Source organism: Pristiophorus japonicus, chromosome 8 (assembly GCF_044704955.1).
Source record: "Pristiophorus japonicus isolate sPriJap1 chromosome 8, sPriJap1.hap1, whole genome shotgun sequence".
Lineage (NCBI taxonomy): Eukaryota > Metazoa > Chordata > Chondrichthyes > Pristiophoridae > Pristiophorus > Pristiophorus japonicus.
This window is the reverse complement of record NC_091984.1, coordinates 74,689,020-74,710,425: the sequence shown is the minus strand read 5'-3', so window position 1 is coordinate 74,710,425 and position 21,406 is coordinate 74,689,020. Positions and strand designations below refer to the sequence as shown.

Genomic DNA, 21,406 nt, shown 5'->3' with positions numbered 1-21,406 from the left:
TTTGAGAAAGCCAGAAACATTTTATGCTCCAACAAGCTGCTTGTATTGTATAACCCGTGTTAAAGACTTGTGCTAGCATGTGATGCATCGTCGTACAGAGTCGGCTGTGTATTACAACAAGCTAACATTGCGGGGAAGTTGCAACCTGTCACCTATGCTTCCAGGAGCTTGTCTAAGGCTGAGAGGGCCTACAGCATGATTGAGAAAGAGGCATTAGCATGTGTGTTCGGGGTAAAGAAAATGCATCAGTACCTGTTTGGCCTCAAATTTGAGCTGGAAACCGATCACAAGCCCCTCATATCCCTGTTCGCTGAAGACAAGGGGATAAATACTAATGCCTCAGCCCGCATACAATCCGCCACAGGCCAGGCACCGAGAACTGCGCTGATGCTCTCAGTCGGCTACCATTGCCCACCATGGGGGTGGAAATGGCGCAGCCTGCAAACTTATTGATGGTAGCACAGCCTGCAGAATTGTTGATGGTCATGGAAGCATTTGAAAATGATAAATCACCTGTCACGGCCCGCCAGATTAGGACTTGGACCAGCCAAGATCCTCTGCTGTCCCTAGTAAAAAACTGTGTACTGTATGGGAGCTGGGCCAGCATCCCCGTTGAAAGGCAAGAGCTAATCAAGCCGTTCCAGTGGCGAAAGGACGAGCTGTCCATTCAGGCAGACTGCCTGTTGTGGGGTAACCGCGTAGTGCTACCCAAAAAGGGCAGGAAGACGTTCATCTCGGATCTCCACAGCACACACCCGGGTATAGTAATGATGAAAGAAATAGTCAGATCCCATGTGTGGTGGCCCGGTATCGACTCTGACTTAGAGTCCTGTGTACGGCAATGCAGCGTGTGTGCTCAGTTGAGCAACGCGCCCAGAGAGGCACCACTAAGTCTGTGGTCCTGGCCCTCCAGACCATGGTCGAGGATCCATGTCGACTATGCGGGCCCGTTTCTCGGTAAAATGTTCCTGGTGGTGGTGGATGCTTTTTCAAAATGGATTGAATGTGAAATAATGTTGGGAAGCACCATCACCGCCACCATTGAAAACCTGAGGGCCATGTTTGCCACCCACGGCCTGCCTGACATACTGGCAAGTGACAACGGGCCATGTTTCACCAGTGCCAAATTTAAAGAATTCATGACTTGCAATGGGATCAAGCATGTCACCTCGGCCCCGTTTAAACCAGCCTCCAATGGGCAGGCAGAGCAGTACAAACAATCAAACAGAGCCTTAAATGAGTCACAAAAGGCTCACTCCAAACCGGCCTGTCCGGAGTACTGCTCAGCTACCGCACGAGACCCCACTCGCTCACAGGGGTGCCCCTGGCTGAGCTACTCATGAAAAGGACACTTAAAACCAGACTCTCGCTGGTTCACCCCAACCTGCATGATCAGGTGGAGAGCAGGCAACAGCAACAAAATGTAAACAATGGTCGCGCCACTGTGTCACGGGAAATTGATCTGAATGACTCTGTGTATGTGCTAAACTATGGAGATGGTCCCAAGTGGATCGCGGGCATGGCGATAGCTAACGAAGGGAGTAGGGTGTTTGTAGTCAAACTAGACAATGGACAAATTGGAAGAAAGCACCTGGACCAAACGAGGCTGCGGTTCACAGACTGCCCTGAACAACCCACAGCAGCAACCACCTTTTTCGAGCCCACAACACACACCCAAAGGATCAACGACACCACCCCGGACCAGGAAATTGAACCCATCATGCCCAACAGCCCAGCAAGGCCAGGCTCACCCAGCAGCCCTGCAGGGCCAATAACACGCCAGCCCAGCGAGGGCACAGCCAACACACCAGAACAGACATTTGTACCGAGGCGGTCTACCAGGGAAAGAAAGGCTCCCGACCGCCTCACCTTGTAAATACTTTTCACTTTGACTTTAGGGGGGGGCAGGGGCGGGGGGCGGGGGGGGTGGAATGATGTTGTGTATCTGTAAAGCATACACTCCCATGTTCCGCCACCAGGGAGTGCATCCCCTGAAGTCCCAAGGGATCCCAGCTTCCCTTGGGAGCACTGTATATAAGCCGGCCCCTAAGGCCTGTTCATCAATCTGGAGCGTCTTAATACAGACTGAGGTCACTGTTACTTTAACCTCCCTGTGTGCAGTCTCATCTGTGTTAGGAACACAATAGTCCTCACTCTCGGAGCTGCAATAAAGGACTAAAGTCACTCCAGTTCAAGTACTATACCCTTACCTTGTGGAGTCATTATTAGAGTGCTTGCATATACTACACAGGGTACATAGGCATGGCAAAGATTAGAATAGATATGTCCTTGTTGTAAACAGAAGAGAGGGAGGAGACAATATGAAAGAGTCCAAAGATTAAGACTTGTTGTGGGATCAAGTTGACGTGGAAAGCGTGGAGCATAGAGAAACCAATGCCCAGGTTTGGAGACAGTTGTGGAGGATCAGTTTTGAGAAGGAGTATCAGTGCTATTGAGACATTATGGCTATAGCCTGATACTTTTAGTACATAGCATGCAGCTAACTGGAATTTCAGAGCATTTATTTCTTATTGGGCAGATTTAGGCAGCAAATGAATGATTGGGTATCAGAATTGCTTTATCATTGATTGGGAATTAAATTGTGTTAATTGTCCTATATCGTATAAATTCTTCCATTAGCCTAAAGCCATTCATTAAAAATGAAAATTGATTGTTAGCACAATGTTTAGCTAAATTTCTATCTTTAAATTGAAAATTTGAAATTTCAGAAGGCTTAAGAGAACATGATTTTACCCCCACCACCAGTGTTTTCCCTCCTCTGTGAAAGGTGTTGGCTCTTGTTAGATACAAGGTCATGGCATCAGCAGCTCAGTGGTGCTTCGCCCATTTGTGCATGCTTCACTTGAGCGTAGGTAATGAGCCCAATTATAATCTCGCCTTATATTCATACATGTAGTCTATAGTAGGGCTCATTGGAGAGTGAAAAAGAGCTGGAATTCAGGTTACCTTTTCCCCTCCTTAGTCCAGGAATGCCGAAGGCAACTGTGCCATACAACTGCTGCCCTGATGAAATAAGCTGAGTTAGCAGAGACTGGAAATTAAGCCTGAGGTCTTCTGGCCTGCAGGGCTGGATTAACCCAGAGGCTAATAAAGCTGTAGCCTTAGGCCCTCATATTTTAAAGGCCCTCGACTTTAGGCCCTAATTTTTATATCATTAACCCTAAATCTTTGTCACAAGGTTGGTTAAGCAATAGCATATATAACTGCATAATTATATCTTCAGACGTGCAAAATATTGCGTTCTTATGGCTCAAAGTGTGTATAAAGTTCTGTGACAATCTTGAAACATGCATAAATATGCAAAAAAAATTCACTCGGAGAGTTATGTATGCTATTCACAGGATAAATGCATAAATAATATCAGGTTTGATCATTTTGAATGCTTACAAAAGGATGAAGAATTTTCATTTATCTGTTGAAAGTGGAAATGTAGCTGTCAAATGTCAAAAGTATTTAGTAGAGTATGTATGCCCTCATAGAAACCCCTAGATATCTCTCAGATATCCCTAGATATCCTACTAGAAACTACTAAGGGTAAAACAGGAATATTCCAAATTAAGTCTGAAAGACTATATTGGAATTATGCATTTGATTTTCGGGGGAGGGCAGCTTCAATAAGTCCTTGTGACCCTTAGCTGCTATCTTTTTCCTATATTCTTATGTTATTCTGATCTGTGTTCTCAAGTCAAGTAGGTTTTGAGTCAAGATAGTCATCTCAATTCTGTTTTCTTTGAGAAAAACTGATTCACTAAAATACTTTCTAGCATGGCTTTCTGAATGTTTAATTTTGCAGTTCATGTAACTATGTAAGGATAAGGCTTTTCCATTCCCTCATTTTATCAACTTGTCAGTATTTGTCCTCATAACATCATCAGAATGACAATACATTATTTACTGTTAGGTTATTCATATATTTGTGCCAAACAAACCATTTTTAATAGTTTTTTTATAGGTCATTATAAGACAAAAGACATGTGATGACGCATCTTCACACACATTCAACGACAAGGAAGCCTTCAGAGTTAATACATTCCTCACAATCATTGACAAACTGAAGAGTGCATTAAAATATCGAATCAAGGCCTATGCCGATACTGAAGACCTTTAGGGGCTGAACTTCAGTGCAGCCAGAAAGCTGGTGTTGTTACGGCCTTTTTTCCCTGATTAGTGCCACAAAGTTTGCGACGGCCATTGGATCTAAATTCAGCTTTTTGACCACAAAAAAGTGTTCCAGTCTTATTAGCCCTTCAAACCTGAAAGTTTGCAGTCTTAATTGGGGCTTTATTCTCACAGGAAATTCACCCTTAGGGTGATGTGGCAGCTGCCATTGCAGCACAGGCGCGAGGGAACGAACGTATCAGCGCTGCTTTGGAGAGGATGGCCGCAGCTCTGCAAGAGTCGATGGAGCGTCTAAGTGCGGTCATATCTGGTGGCTTTTAGATTGTGGCTGCTCGCCCCCCCGAGACCTCAGTGTTGCTTTCGTGGCTGGGTCCACCACAGGCTACGGGGGACCTTCCGGTGTGGTGCCACAGCACCGACCCGAGCTCCCTCAGATTGGTGGTGGTGGTATTGTGCTGCCCCTGGTGAGTTATTCAGGCTTCTCGGGCCAGGATACGGATGATGCGCTCCCTCCGGCTCGCAGCATTCCTGACCCCTGACCTGTCACTCCGCCAGTGCCTCCACACATGGCCTCACCCGTGCCAAGTCAGACTGAACCCTCCCAGGAGGGTGTTGACCAGTCTCCAGCCAGCCCTTCGAGGTCCAAAACTGCTCGAAGGCATCCTAGAAGGACATCTACAGCTTCCACACAGGGAACACAGCAGCCTTCCCAGACCCATGAGGCAGCCACAGGGGAAACACTGAGGCAAAGTCGCAGGTTAGGCACCCGTAAGATCATCATAGGCAGTCCCTAGAAGTTGAAGATAACTTGCTTCCACTCTAAAAGGGAGTTCTCACGTGGCTGAATAGTCCAATGTGGGACCTACAGTCTCTGTCACAGGTAGGGCAGATAGTGATTGAAGGAAAGGGTGCGTGAGGAGTCTGGTTTGCCGCATGTTCCTTCCGCTGTCTGCGCTTACTTTCTGCATGCTCTCAGCAATGAGACTCGAGGTGCTCAGCGCCGTCCCAGATGCTTTTCCTCCACTTTAGGCGGTCTTGGGCCAGGGATTCCCAGGTGCCGGTGGGGAAGTTGCACTTTATCAAGGAGGCTTTGAAGGTGTCCTTGAAGCGTTTCCTCTACCCACCTGGGGTTTGCTTGCTGTGTCGAGGCTCCAAGAAGAGAACTTGCTTTGCGAGTCTCTTGTCAGGCATGCGGACAATGTGGCCCACCCAGTAGAGCTGATTGCGCGTGGTCAGTGCTTCGATGCTGGGGATGTTGGTCTGAGCAAGAGCACTGATGTTGGTGTGTCTGTCCTCCTAATGGATTTGCAGGATCTTGCAGAGGCAGCGTTGGTGGTACTTCTCCAGTGCTTTGAGGTGTCTGCTGGAAATAGTCCACATCTCTGAGCCATATAAGAGGGCGGGTATCACTACTGCCCTGTAGACCATAAGCTTGGTGCCAGATTTGATGTCCTGGTTTTTAAAAACTCTCTTCCTCAGGCGACTAAAGGCTGTGCTGGCACACTGAAGGCAGTGTTTGATGCCGTCATCGATGTCTGCCCTTGCATATAGTAGGTAAGGAAAATGGTCCACGTTGTTCAAGGCCTCGGCATGCATTTGATAACCGGGGGGCAGTGCTGTATGGCGGGGTCAGGCTAGTGGAGGTCCTTTGTTTTACGGATGTTTAGTGTAAGGTCCATTCTTTCGTACGTCTCGGTGAAGGTGTTGACGATGGCTTGGAGTTTGGCCTCCGAGGCGTAGACGCCAGTGTCGTCTGCATACTGTAGTTCAATGACAGAGGATGGGATGATCTTGGATCTACCCTGGAGGTGGCGGAGGTGGAACAGATTCCCATTTGTTACCGCTCGGAATGCTGAGCTGGGGCGACGTTTCCCGTCTGAGCCCCTGGATTGAGATTTCAGTTTTTTCTCGATGTAAAATCTTGGGATTTTATTTCTCTCTCTCTATCTCTAGTTTTATTGCCTCTTTTCTCTTTCTCTATTCCTGTTTCTCTATTTCTCTCTCTCCAAATCAAATTTTCTCATTCTTTTTTTAAATCGCTTTCCTCTCTTCTATCTCTTTCTTCTTTCTCTTTCGCTCCCTTCCCTCTCTCTCTCTCTCCCTCTCTCTCTCTCTCTTTCTCTCACCCTCTCCCTTGAGCGTGGATTCTGTGCTGAACATCCTCAGTTTTGGATCTTACCTTCTTGTCACTCTCCGCTCCCATGGCTCCGAGATCTCTGCCACACTGCAGCGGCCCTAAAAGCTGGCGGGGGCACTGTCAACTGAAGGACCGGCTTTTTCTCGCTGAACATGGGTCCGGGGGCGGAGCGGCAGCGGTGCGCACTTTTAGCACGTCATTACTGCCACAAGCCCCACACCGCCACAAGAGTCGGCAGTGGCCCACACCGCTGCAAGACCTCCCGGGCCAAATCTATGTCGGGGCGGCCAGTTAAGCCCAAAGCGGCGGCCGTTTGAATTTGACAAATGGCCACCGCAAACGGGCAGTAACGGTCCTTCCCGGGACCGTGAATTTCGGGGTCTTAGTGTCCTGGCAAATTGTTCACATAATATGTCAACCTCCCAAGTCAGTGAAGGTATCAGGCGCTTATATCAGAAATATCCAGATGAGCTCCCAGTAGATTTTACAAAAGAATTTCTCCAATTTGTTCAATTTTCAACCTTCTCAAATATAGAAAGAAAAGAGGATGAGAGTAGGTCTATTTGGATGTACCATGTAATCATTGAATCTAATGTGATGGAATGTTTCCCAAATGTAGAAACTGCATTACGGTTGTATTTGTCATTAATGGTCACTAATTGTAGTGGAGGAGAACATTCTCTCTTCACAAAAGGATGAAAAATATCTTACAATCCACCATGAATCAGGAGCATCTCGCTGCTTTGTCTCTTTTGAGCATTGAGAGTGAAATTGTCAGGTCTTTAAATATTGATGACATTATTCATGATTTTGCCACAGCTAAGGCCAGGAAGAAACCAGTCTTTGTTTGAAGAGATGTATTCAGAGAATTTTGTGTTTGATATCGCAGTTTAAGCAAGGAAAAAACCTGTTATGTATGTAACATGTAATACTTGCCAAGAGAGCGTGACTGTTGGAGTCTGAATGGTCACCCGCACACACATGCAGGGCCAGTATAAAGGGTTGACTGCCATGTTGTTTAGGCCCTCTGGAGTTGTAATAAAGAAGACTAAGGGCACACTAAGTTTAGCTCACAGTACTCAGCCTCGTGGAGTTCTTGTATACTAAATAATTGGCGACTAGTAACAGAATACGAACCTTCACGCAACCACAGCTGCCGTTGGAATATTAGAGAGACTCAGAGATGATTGGGAAGCCTTCGTCGAGCGTCTCGACCAGTACTTCGTGGCCAATGAGCTGGAAGGAGACACTAATGTGGCCAAGCGCAGGGCGGTTCTCTTCATCGTCTGTGGGCCTAAAACATACGGCCTCATCAAGAATCTACTCTCACCGACAAAACCAACAGAGAAGGAATATACAGAGTTGTGCACGCTGGTTCGGGACCACTTCAAGCCGAAGGAGAGTATCCTCATGGCCAGATATCGTTTTTACACGCACCATCGCTCCAGGGGCCAGAACGTGGCGGATTATGTCACCGAACTGAGACGCCTCGCGGGACCTTGCGATTTTGGAGCTGCATTGGGACAAATGCTGCGGGACTTTTTTGTGCTGGGCATCAACCACGAGGTCATTCTTCGGAAGCTGCTGGCTGCCGAAACCCTAGACCCGAGTAGGGCCATCGCGATCGCCCAGGCATACATGGCCACGGACGATAACACCAAACAGATATCTTCTCAACATCGAAGCTCACCGGCAAGTACTGTGCATAAAATGACGTTACTAGCAGGCCGTGCTGCATATGGTAGGGCCTATACATTTGTGGCTGCAAGACCTATGATGATTCAGAGTCCGCCATCAGGGGTGAATGTGAATCCATTAGCACTGTGTTGGCAATGCGGGGGTAATCATCGGGCCCATCAATGTCAATTCAATCACTACGTGTGCAAAGGCTGCGCAATACTGAGCCAGAAGGCTTTTGAGAAACTGTGGGGCAATAAGGCACAAAGGCCCAAACTGAGCCCGATTAATGCAAAGCTGCATATCTACACCAAAGAGCTCATACCAGTCATTGGAAGTGCGGCAGTGAAGGTATCGTATGATGGAGCTGTGCATGACCTATTATTGTGGATTGTTCCAGGCAATGGCCCAATGCTGTTCGGCAGAAGCTGGCGAGAAAAGATTAGATGGAATTGGAACGACATCAAAGCACTATCTTCAGTGGATGACGCCTCGTGTGCTCAAGTGCTGATCAAGTTTCTCTCACTCTTCGACCCAGGCATCGCCAACTTCACAGGCGCCAAGGTACAGATCCATCTCGGCCCCACTGCACGGCCCATCCATCACAAGGCCCGGGCGGTTCCGTACATGATGAGGGAGAAAGTCGAGACAGAACTGGACAGACTCCAACACGAAAGAATCATATCGCCAGTCGAGTTCAACGAGTGGGCCAGTTGAATTGTTACGATGTTGAAAAGTGATGGCACGGTTAGAATCTGCGGAGACTACAAGGTAACGATTAACCGAGTCTCACTACAGGACCAGTACCTGCTGCCCAAGGCGGATGACCTGTTCCCAACGTTAGTGGGGGTGGGGAAGTCGTTCACCAAGTTGGACCTAACCTCCGCCTACATGACACAGGGGCTTGTTGAATCTTTGAAAAGACTGACATGCCTCAACACACACACAAAGGGCTGTTCATATACTACAGGTGCCCTTTCGGGATTCGCTCGGCTGCAGCCTTTTTCCAGAGAAACATGGAGAATTTGCTGAAATCTGTTCCGCGCACCGTTGTGTTTCAAGACATCTGATCACTGGTCGTGACACCATCGAACATCTACACAACCTGGAAGAGGTTCTAAGTCGTCTAAACAGAGTGGGACTCAGGCTGAAATGCTCAAAGTGTGTTTTCCTGGTGCCAGCATTTGAATTTTTGGGGAGAAAGATTGCAGCAGATGGCATCAGACCCACGGACTCAAAGACAGAGGCCATCAAGAATGCACCCAGACCACAGAATGTGACGGAGCTGTGTTCGTTCCTAGGACTCCTCAACTATTTCGGTAACTTTCTGCCCGGGTTGAGCACGTTGTTAGAGCCTTTGCACATGTTGCTATGTAAGGGTGACGACTGGGTTTGGGGCAAATCTCAAGACACAACCTTTGAGAAGGCCAGGAACCTGCTATGTTCAAATAAGTTACTTGTACACTATGACCCATGTAAACTTTTAGTGCTAGCTTGTGATTCCTCATCGTACGGGGTCGGCTATGTGTTACAGCAAGCCAATGTATCGGGCAACCTCCAACCGGTTCCATAAGCATCTAGAAGTCTGTCTAAGGCTGAGAGAGCCTATAGTATGGTTGAGAAAGAGGCATTAGCATGTGTATATGGGGTTATGAAAATGCACGAATACCTATTTGGACTTTGGTTTGAGCTTGAAACTGACCACAAGGTTGGCTGCCATGTTGTTTGGGCACTCTGGAGTTGTAATAAAGAAGACTAAGTTTAGCTCACAGTACTCAGCCTCGTGGAGTTCTTGTATACTTAATAAAACCAATCGGTACTTGAATTGTATGCTGCTTTTATAATGGACATAGCTTTGATTTTTGTAATTTGTTTGCCACAGTCAAGACCAGGAACTTACCAGTCTTTGTTTGAAAATATGTATTCAGAAAACATTTCGTTTGATATCACAGTTTAAAGCCAGGACGAAACCATTCTCTGTTTGAATTGGATGCTGTTTTTTAATGTACATAACTTTCATTTTTGTTAGTTGTTAAATTTGGATAAATTTACAATTATATTTATCTGATGATTTTATGAATTGTATGTAATATATAGTACAGGTTGAATCTCCCTCATTCGGGACTCCTTTATCCGGCACCACCCCTCGTCCAGCACCATTCCCGGCCACTCCGACATGAACAAATTGAAGTCCTTCCTCGCTGCCGACTCTCGCAATCGCTGGCTTGACCCAGTGATCCACCGCACCCCACCTCCCCACCCCACGATCTCTGCCGCACTCCCAGCCCCAAGCCAGCCAGCCCTGATATCCCCTTGCTCAGTACCTGTACCATCCAATTTAACGTGACCTCCTCTCATCCGCCAAAATCCCTTATCCGGCACAGGCCAGGTCCCAAGGGTGCCAGATAAGAAAGATTAACCTGGACATATTTAGACCCTTCCCTCCTATTAACCTATTAGCCTTAGGCCCGTCACAGCCTTAATCTGGCACTGGGGTGGGGTGGGGGTGGGGGGGGGGCGGGTGGTGGCGGCGGAGGCAAGGGCCGAACACAGCTAAAGAGCTAAAGAACTGTATTCATTCAATGACAGCATCAAAAAGTATACAGAGATTTCATTATGAAATACAACTCTGTGCAAATGGTAAAGGGTGAGTCGCAGTAACTTGTGTATTTTTCCAATGAAAATTATACTTTATACAAAGAAATGGCAATAACAGTTTAATCTCATAGCACGTACCCATGTTCCAAGAAACCCTTGGTGCATTTGTCTCTGCTGTTCTGATTGAAAAGTGAACCATGATGGAAGCACTGGCCATGAAATATGTGTCTATTGCCTTAAAATCAACCTAAGAAAGGGAGGAAATAAAGAATATAGACCATGAATGCTTGTATGCATTTAAAAGTCTTTAAGAACATTTATTAGCAATTAATTTTGTGCTTGCCAAGATGCTGATAATGGAATATTTGTCAACATTTTGCACCTTGTGTTTGCATCAAGCACGCTGAAACTAAATTAGCTTAAATTAGATACAGGTAAAGTTCCCAAAACAAGGTCTCAATTGTATACCACAATCTCCCACTTCAGAAGGGTCTTTCTGAATGAGGCCTCTCTGAGTAAATCTTTTAAGATAGTGCCAATTATCAGATAATAGAAATTTTAGATTTGAGACTGGTTAATCTCCTTCCATTTAGGAAAATCATACCAGTCAGCGAGATATGATAACCCGTGCAACTTGAGCTAAATTTTGAAACACAAACAATGTTCACTCTAAATGTTAATACCTGTAGTACATTCTACAAAAAAAGGCACTTTCAAACAATTTTCAAATTTGCCATTTTACAAGGTGGGTATAAAAAAAGTTATTTACCTATATCAGTAAAAGAAATAAGTTTGGTTTTATGTTTTCTTATAATTTGAGAAAGCTAGATGAAAAATAAAGGCCCGGAGTTTGCGGTTGGCAGCATAACTTAGGGTTACGCCACCGGCATCTGAACCGAATACGTATTTATCTGCTGGGAACCTCTCCCTCGAGAAGTTGCTGTCCGATGCTGTGGAGCAGAGGGCAGTGTATGGCCCTCGGATCCCAGGGGAGCACCGTGTGCGGTAGCATACCTGGGATTATGTGGGCTGGTGCTCCAATCAGCAAACAGAAGGTCTCTCATTCACCCCCATTATTCTATGACACATACATTCTTTAATTCATGTACAGACAATTTGAGTGTAATGCAAGTTGCTTGTGAAAAGTTGGCAGGAGGATGACCTCAAAGTGTAGATATTTTCCTCACAATTGTTCTGTATTTACATAGTAATAAGAAAGTCTCACAACTCGTGGACCCACTTAAAACATAGAGTCATTTATTTTCTGGCAATACCAATAAGGATATCGCTCAAATTTGTAGAACTCACAATAACGGTGTGCAAACAGACTCCTGCGCCCGTTTGCACCAGTCATAAAATTTTCGGTGTAAATACTGGGCAATAAGCCCAACTCTGCGCCAGCAATTAGGGTATCAATGACGGATGGATGATCTGTCAAGTCGGAACTTGACAGTTCGCAAGTTCGGGATCTAGCGCATGCTCTAACTTGCTATCCATTTCAACGGTGAAATGACGCCGTACTCAGAGTACACCTTCATACCGACCGCAAGATCTGCCCCATTGGTTCTTAATGCATGAGATCACCAATGTTGAAAAGAGTAGTTGAGATTAGTTAAATAATAAGGAGTAGTGATCAGATGGCAACAAGATCTGATTTTTTTAAAGCTTGCTGATTGTAGAAGGAAGAGAATATTGAGGGAGTTTAGGAATTCCACAATTTTGGGATCCCTGGGGAAGAACAAGTTAGAGTAGGAGACTTGATTTCAATGTGTGTAACAGGGTTTCCACAGCACTTCTGGCGGCAGATCGGAAGCAGCTCTGAGGAAATTCCTAGCCATAGTGAGAGTGCAAGAAGGAAGAAAATGTAGGGTGGCACATTCAAAGCTATAGAAGAAGAGGAGAGGTAATTCCATACTTAGAATGAGTTATCAGAAGCTGTAGATACAAATTGACTAGACATACCTCATAATTCCTTCTTTCAGTATGGCTAATGTTAGGGGGTTGATACGCTATCTTCATGTCGTATAAATCCTGCCAGCTGAATGATGTGATAGGTTTGGTGTGGTCGTCCAAGTGAGTTAGGTACCCTTCAACAGGAGGTTTGGTGATGTTGAAAACCAGCCTGTCCTTTGGTGTCTCATCATCCTCTGCATCAACAGCAGCAATGCTCAATGGTGTCAGGATGAATTGATCAACCTCCAAGATATACATTGACATGAAGGCAGCTTTAGGTTGCTGATTTGAAATTGCACCTTTAATATTAACTCGAATCCAAGCATTTTCTACCTGTCAAAGAATATTTTGTTTATTCACGGTTTGCTTTATTTAAAAAAAATTATCAATTGTCAATCTCGGGACTGTGCTAAAATTCACAAGAACATGATTACAAGCAATTAACTTCAAGAACAAAAGGATTTTCAACAACATTGCTATTATTAAGGTTTCATCCTCCCACTGTTATTTTAGGTTAAAACCACATTATACTCCAATGATTTTAATGGATATGTAAAATGGTTGTCGTCTGAAATTGTTGAACTCGATTGTTGAACCTCTGCCCATAATTGGCTCCCTTCCCCCCCACCCCCCCAATCTTATGTAATTTTTCTGTCTCCAATGGCAGCTGGTAATTATTCCACCATTCACACCCTATCTAGACTAACCTTTTTCTAACTTTTTCCATTACCATTTCAAGCCGGCCCATCATCCCTTGTGTCTCTCTAATCTCTCCTGTCTTCCACCCTATCACAGACCTTCCCTTTTGTTCTTTCTTCCCCTCCCTCTTTCAATGCTCCTTAAGAATCTGTTCTTTTTGAACATTCGCCAGTTCTGCCGAAGGGTCATCGACCTGAAACCTTAACTCTGTTTTTCTCTCCACAGATGCTACCTGACCCACTGAGATTTCCAGCATTTTCTGTTTTTATTTCCGATTCCAGCATCTGCAGTATTTTGCTTTTGTAGTGGTAAGGTCCCAGATCTGTGCTTTGACTGATATCAGCCTTAACAATATTGATGGTGCTTTAAATCATAGAAATTTACAACACGGAAAGAGGCCATTTCGGCCCATTGTGTCCGTGCCGGCCAACAAAGCGTTATCCAGCCGATTCCCACTTTCCAGCTCTTGGTCCGTAGCCTTGTAGGTCACGGTACTTCAAGGGCACATCCAAGTATTTTTTAAACGGGGTGAGGGTTTCTGCCTCTACCACCCTTTCAGGCAGTGAGTTCCAGACACCCACCACCCTCTGGGTGAAGAAATTTCCCCTGTAATCCCCTCTAAACCTCCTACCAATTACTTTAAAAATATGCCCCCTGGCTGTTGACCCCTCTGCTATGGGAAATAGATCCTTCCTATCCACTCTATCTAGGCCTCTCAGAATTTTATACACCTCAATCAAGTCTCCCCTGTTCCAAAGGAAACAAATCCAGCCTATTAAGAGGGTTCGTGGGCTGGAGGTGGTAACAGAGCTAGGGAGGGGCAAGGCCTTGGATTTGAACAAGAGGATGAGTATTTTAAAGGTTGATGCCACCAGCCATCTCCCCCAGCACAGATTGTGACTCACTACTAACAGGAAGGATGTTACTTTAACGACTACAGATGCATAATGAGGGGAAATCAATCTCTGAACCTTTAACTAACAGTGACATGGAAAGAGGGAATTGAATGATCTTTAAACACCTGGTCCACTTGACACTGAAGTGTCTGAAACTCATAATAGGAATTCCAGGGAAACAAAATACTGACAAATGTTAAACTGTTTGGTTGACAAAAGAAATCGCAATTTAACTTTAAAAAAATAATGGCTCAATATACCCAGGATAGGGAGGGGAATATTCAACCAGTGTTCTTTCTTCTGGCTGCTATTTAGTGACCTCTGTTAGAATTATGCATGCATGGAATTTGGGCCAAAAAGGTATAATTCATGTATAATGTCTTACAGGTCTGGATCTTCCATTCCCCACTGTCTATCCCGCTAGTAAAATCAATGCAACTGAGATTGGAAAATGGGTAGAACTGCTGTTTAACCAGAATATGCTCACTTTGTATTGCACCGGAGTTTCCAGGGGGTGTCGGATGTGCCCACTAAAAAAAAATGGTGGGAGCAACATTTTAATATTGATCTTGAGATATTTCTATCCTGCATACAATTTCCCAATGTTTAGGGGCAGAATATTGTTCCCGAAGGGACAATGGCTAGCCAGCGATGCTAAGCACTCACTTGTGGTGGTAACTGATTTAAAGGGTACAGATAAGTTACTTGAATCTGCAATATTTCAGTTATTTTTGACTGTTCTGATGATTTACTGTTTTTTGTTCTGCTCTTACTTAGGTTCGCATGCGCCTTTATGGCAGTTATTCTATTTTTTTCCATCCAACACAATTGCAGGCATCAAAGGAATCCTTCTAGGAGTTATTTGGAGAAGATGACTACTGGAGGATGGCAGTTGTTCTGTGCCCACATCACCGATAGCTTCACACCCTTATCTACAGAGAAAGTTGGCCAGACCTAATTTTGGTAGATTAGTGCATGCAGAATTTCCAAAGGAAGACGACCTGATGGCAGCATGAATTTATGTGAACACCTGTTGGATACTGTTGCAGAAATCCTTCCTATACAGTATTTCATGTTTTCAATGGCATTGGTGATAAATAGTATTTCCTATTTATTCTGCCCAACTGTATCTGCACATCTGACATCATACACAATGACCAGAAGGCAGTGTCTTCTCACGGGACAGGGCAGTAGAGAGCCAGTTACAGAGCTGTGTCATCTGCTACAATGACCTTCTGCTACCATGCAGCACAGAGCTGGCTCATTCAGTAAGAGTGCCAGTCAGCCATGGCCTGAAACTTGGTTCCACCTCCTTCCAAGTGTGCTGCAATGCTGGTCTGTGGCTATGGTGTCGTGGAGTGGCGCAGAGGGCCAACATCCTCACAAGCAACATCACCTCTGCTTCAGCAGCTATCTAACAGGCGTTCAGTGCTGGGATGGTCCATCACCTGCCTACATGTTTGTATCTGTACTGCAGGTTTCTTTTTAATGATGCCTGTCAGTTATTATTCCCCTTCCACTTCAGCCATGGCAAAAGCTAATGTACAGAGATGCCTTGCAAGTCTTTCCAATGACATTCATAATTTTTTTCTCCAACTCTTTAATTGCCCTTTTCCTTTAAAAATGTCATTTAATGCAGTTTTTTGCTCCCACCACTAGGGTATTTCCTGCACTCAACCAATGCTTTTTTTGCTGTTGGTTGGGAAGTGGGAAGAAAATATATTTTTTCTGGTGCACAGCTCATGAGGACTGAATAGTAGAGAGGTGATGATGGTTAATGAGATAAAATGAGGATGGAATTTTGCCCGATTACATTTGGGAATCAGGGAACATCCATGGAGAATATTACCACAGAAGGAGATTAAATGTTTGGAAATAGAGTCCATGATACTGTAGATTGTGCATGGTTTGTAGAGAGTGTGCTCTGGTTGGCTTTTTCTCTTTCTATGAAGTCTTACATTCCTTAATATAACAGCTTAATAATAAGCCACCACATAAGTTGTCCCTTTACATTTATACATCTATTCAATGAAGTTAAAATGTTTGACAAAATGATTACCTGAAGCAAGAATCTGTTCCTTTCATCTCGGACCTCTACTCTAATTGGAATATAGTCAGTATCAGGAGAAGGTGGACTGAAGTGTTGATATTTCAGCCCCATTGCAAGGAAATCTTCGCAACTAGCCTTTAGGAACTGCACTTCCTTAGCACCAGTTGGGCAGGCCTTGTTGCCGGGACATGGAATTTTAGCCTGTCTTACTGAAGAATTGAAATTGTCAATAGTACTTTCTGTGCAAACACACATAAACTAAGCATTTTCATGATTGAACAGTTTTATTTGACACATCTAGATGTTACCATATCAATATATGATTACTTGAAGTTATATATAATTTATGCAAGATGTTTCTCAAGTATGTTCTTTATTTAATTGGCATCTATAAGTTACTAAAGCATATAACTGCAGAAAATGGACATCTGTAATAGTGTATAACCTTCTGCCATTCAAATATTTTTTTTAAATCAAAGTCAATAAGTACCTTTCCTAACATTTTGTTTCAGTGCAGCGTCTAGTAAATTTCCTTGTCCACGATGCCTAGGATCATCAACAATAAGCTGTCCCTGGGCTGGTACAAGGTCCTCGGTCGATAAGATCGTTACTGTACAAATTGTATCTATTCTGTTTACATTGTATTTGAAAGACACAACATTTTTGTCAATGGGATTTGATACGCCGTAAAATTCTTGGACCTGAAGGCCAACCAATCCAAACCTGATGATACTGGATTCAGGTTCTGTGATTTGCACATTCAAAAGGAATGTTTCCATAAAGGTCTGAGATTCTGTAAATCTGGAAATGAAAAGAAACATTTTAAATGTTGGGCATTCTGCACCTCCCCCAGCCTGCCTTTTACAGTTATTTAGCAGAATGCCATATTACAAATACGCAGTCATTGACTAATTTAGCAACAATTTTAGTGCTTTAGCATCTAAATGCAATTTTAATCAATAACTTAACAAAAGTGCACTGGTATGCAATAAGAACTGTCAAAAAAGAGTTGCAAGTCTGAACCTTCACAACCTAGTTTCCAACTATAGCATACAATTATATTCTGACAATTTAGATTCAAATAAATATGACAACTTAGCAAGATGTTAAAATCATCTCTTCTCTATTTCTTTATGTTTCCGATTTCTTTACTGATATTTTATTAACAAAAGGTCTGAGCTATTGTTAAACATATGCTGCTGATTAACCTCAAGGGACTACAAACATGCCATGACTGATGTTAACTCATGCAGAGCAGCACAGACCTGCGCTGGTTGCTGATATCTGTTAAGTTTGGTGATCGCAGCTGGATCAGTTGTGAGACACCAAAACTGGATTCAGTGTCCCCAGGCTAAGGTTTCCAATGTTATTCAGTAACTTGTCTACTGAAGAGTGCACATCAGCATTGGATGAGGAAGGGGTTAGCTGTGATGTCTTCCAGTGCTTTATAGCTTCACAACATGCAATGTTGAGGGTCACTTATGAAAAATAGCAATTGGACAGGAAGGTTGCTGCTACCTGTGAAAATGTATCCCACAAAACACTTTCAGGAGAAGGAGGGGGAACATTGGAAGAAAAAAAGTAAATGATTGTGTGTGATGGGAGATTATTGAAAACAAAGCACAACTTTCGACTAATTACATCTCATATATTGGGAGGTGACTATATTATATTTGAGATCATATTTAAATTAAATATAACTTAGTTCACATCCAATGTCATGAAAGGAATGATTCAGCAATCCTAGCTGAAATATCATGCACACTCGTGGGACTTTGTGCTACTAGAGCAGGAGCTGATTTCACCCATTTCAGCAAAGGCAACTTCTGAATATTAGAAGAAGCTGTGGATGTATTTTTCACTAGAGAGTACTAGGATTGGCAAGGGGCGGACTATCTGAAAAGCCTTTTCTTTTCATGTACACAACAGGGTCGGTTAGAGGTCCAGATGGTAGCCTGTGTGCCATCAATACTGTTGAGACTTTTGGGAAAGTTTACACCTGGCATAAATGCATACCCTCTCAGGCTAATGCATACTTTCCATGAGAAAGTGATGAAAAGTGTTTTTTTCCTGGCAAACAGGACTTGTATTACATTGGTACACACAAGACGGACAGATTTAGCAAAAATCTCTATTGGTGGCTTGGAAAAGAAAGACTTGCATTTATATAGCATCTTTCACAACCACCTGACGTCTAAAAGCGCTTTACAGCCAATGAAGCACTTTTGGAGTGTAGTCACTGTTGTAATGTGGGAAAAATGGCAGCCAACTTGCACACAGCAAGCTCCCACAAGCAGCAATGTGATAATGATCAGATAAACAGTTTTTGTTATGTTGATTGAGGGCTAAATATTGACCAAGACACCGAGGATAACTCCTCTGCTCTTCTTCAAAATATTGCCATGGGATCTTTTACGTCCACCTTAGAGTACAGACGGGGCCTTGGTTTAACATTTGATCTGAAGGACGGTCTCTCTGACAGCACAGCACTCCCTCAGCACTGCACTGGAGTATCAGCCTAGATTTATGTGCTCAAGTTCCTGGAGTGGGACTTGAACCTATAACCTTTGACTCAGAGGTGAGTGTGCTACCCACTTTTTAAAAAAAATTAATATTTATTGAACGTTAAAATTGTGATCATTCCATTGTATCATGCAAATCAATTCCTCCCCTCTCCACAGCCATTCCTCCAACACATTATCAAAACCTGAAGATCAATTTGTCTCCTATAACATATAATAATCTATTGTACTTTACAAATTGATCATAAACTATCTTTAAATTCTTATCTGAATAAAACATCCAGAGCCTTATAATGATCTTTTAGTTTATATTTAAAATACTCTTTTAGGTTTATTCTCCTCCTCTTAAAAAACAGAGCATTCCTTCTTTGCACAATCACAAATCTAGCCAAACTGAACATTAAATTAATTGCTGCTCTGCTAGACTCGGGCAGACTCTCTTGCAATCCCCATCTCAAAATTGAGTCCCATGGGATTCCCATCCTTGCTCTTCGGTCCTCACCCAGCAAGAAAACCTCACACAACTGTCGAACATAGTATTTAAAATCCTTTAACTGCGGACATAACACCATCAAATGGGACAGAGTTTCATCCCGCGTCCCACACACTGGGCAAGTTACCATCTCTACTTGCCCAATCATTCATGACTATCATGGTAAAAATCCAGATATGAGCCAATATAAAATTCAGTTCAATCCACTCTGGACCTTTAAAATTTGTCCATACTCCCTTCCAAACCCTGTTGAAGTCCAGCTGTGAGTATATATTCTGCCAAAACTGCTGACTAGCAGGTGTCTTACATCTCCATTCTCTAAATACCCCATAGAAATCTCGAGGATTGCAGTTGTCAAATTGCATCAACTCTTCTCCTTTCTCCAGTGGAAAGCTTGGAAAAGCGGAACGCATTATACCTCCTTTGAGATTTGCGTATTTATTTCTTCCATCCAATCCTGTGATATCTTCTCATACACGATCTTAATTGTTTTTTCCTCTACCTCCTGTTCCTCCTCCCAAACCATGTCCCTCACTACCGCTTCCGGCAGCCAACCTGGAATTACCTCATAATACAACTTTCACATATATAATACCAGCTTTTATAAAAGCTTGATTAACTAATACCACTCCTGCAATGTTGATCCACCTGTTCAAAAATAAGGGCTGTTCTAAAAACTGCACGCTTTTTAAAAATTGGGTCTAAGTGTCTACAACCCCCTTATAAAACCTAGGGAGAGGTTTAGTCGATTTCAAAAACATTGTTGTATTCCATATAAAATATTCCCGGTCCTCCTATCCCACTTCATTAAAAAGTGCTGGAAACAACGCTTCCAAAAACTTGTATTTGACTTCTGAAGAAATCTCTTCACCCATTTAATTCTAAAGGATTTTTTCTTCAAATCAATAATATCTGGGAAATGGAGTCCTCCCTGATTTCGCTGTCCAATGATGGTATTGTAAGCAACCAAGGCTGGTTTCCCTTCCCATAAAAACTTTGCACAAGCCTCTCGGATAGACATTTCTGCCCACTAAGGAATATCCTCCACCATCAATAAGTACCATAGTTTAGAGAGCAGGAGAGCAGACACCACTGTCACTCTTCCTTGCACTTTCAACCACCTTCTTTCCCACCTTCCCCACCTTCCCAAAATCTTTTAAATTTTCATAACCGTCGGTTCCCATTTAGTCGATCCACTTCATCCCTATCCTTCTTGCACCCCATATGCACCCCCAGAACTGCTAAAACCTCCACCACCTTAAAAGGGCTTTCCTCCAACCACCCCCCCCCCCGCCCCCTACTCCTTCTCTCAACAGGCATTGGGACTTATCATCATTTACTCTGGCTCCTGAAGCTCTACAGTACTCCTCCACTACTCCCATAACTTTCCTCATTGACTCCCCATCTCTCAACATTAAGGTCTGATCACCAACACCTGCCCGGAACTGGGAACGCAATCCCGACTACACCTTGTTCCTTTCATGTAACTTAATGGTTCTGCTATCAATGTGTACAACAATGGGGACAGGGCAACCCTGTCTCACTGATCTCTGTATTGGAAAACATTTGGATAAAAAACCATTACATTTAACACAGCTAAATGTGTTTGAATAAAAAATCCTTATACATTCAATGAAATTTTTCCCAAAACCAAATGCTTCCAAAACCATCAATATAAACTTATGAGAGACTCTATCGAAGACTTTCTCGGATCCATCTTTAGCACATAGGCTTCCCTCCCACTCTCTTCCATGAGTTCTATCACATCTTGGATTGAGACCAGTGTCAGCGAAGTCCCAGCATATGACTCCATAGGACTGAGAGGGCGAAACTATCTGCGGCATCACCTCCTTCATACGATTTGCCATAACCTTCACCAAGATCTTATAATCCACATTTAATAATGTGATGGCCTCCAATTCTTCAGATCCCTTCTATCCCCTTTATTTTTATAAGCTAAGCTTATGATACCTCTCCTCATAGATGGGGTCAGGCTGCACTCAGTTTTAATCTCCTTAAAAACCTTTAAGGCCAATGGGATTATCTTATGACTTAAAATCTCTAAAAATTGTTTATAAAACTCTGCACTTAGTACATCGACCCTGTGCTTCCCACCCCACTTCATTCCACTTATTGCTACTTTTATTTCCACTAATCCTACTTCTTTGTCACACATGCTTCCCTCATCCTCCTTTAAACCCGCTTCAATAAAAGCACTAACCTTCTCCATCGGCAAATTTA

The 21,406-nt window shown here is 43.7% G+C and overlaps 1 protein-coding gene across 7 annotated transcripts in view; it reads right to left on the bottom strand.

The window, feature by feature from the left end:
- frem1b (Fras1 related extracellular matrix 1b) overlaps window positions 1-21,406 on the bottom strand; it is a 304,502-nt gene that overhangs the window by 238,966 nt on the left and 44,130 nt on the right. For all 7 annotated transcript variants that reach the window (XM_070886932.1, XM_070886934.1, XM_070886935.1 and 4 more), the window contains exons 4-7: window positions 16,641-16,951; window positions 16,160-16,359; window positions 12,515-12,838; window positions 10,691-10,799 (exon numbers count right to left, since the gene is read on the bottom strand). In XM_070886932.1, the coding sequence (XP_070743033.1) occupies window positions 10,691-10,799; window positions 12,515-12,838; window positions 16,160-16,359; window positions 16,641-16,951 (944 nt within the window). The remainder of the gene's footprint in view (window positions 1-10,690; window positions 10,800-12,514; window positions 12,839-16,159; window positions 16,360-16,640; window positions 16,952-21,406) is intronic.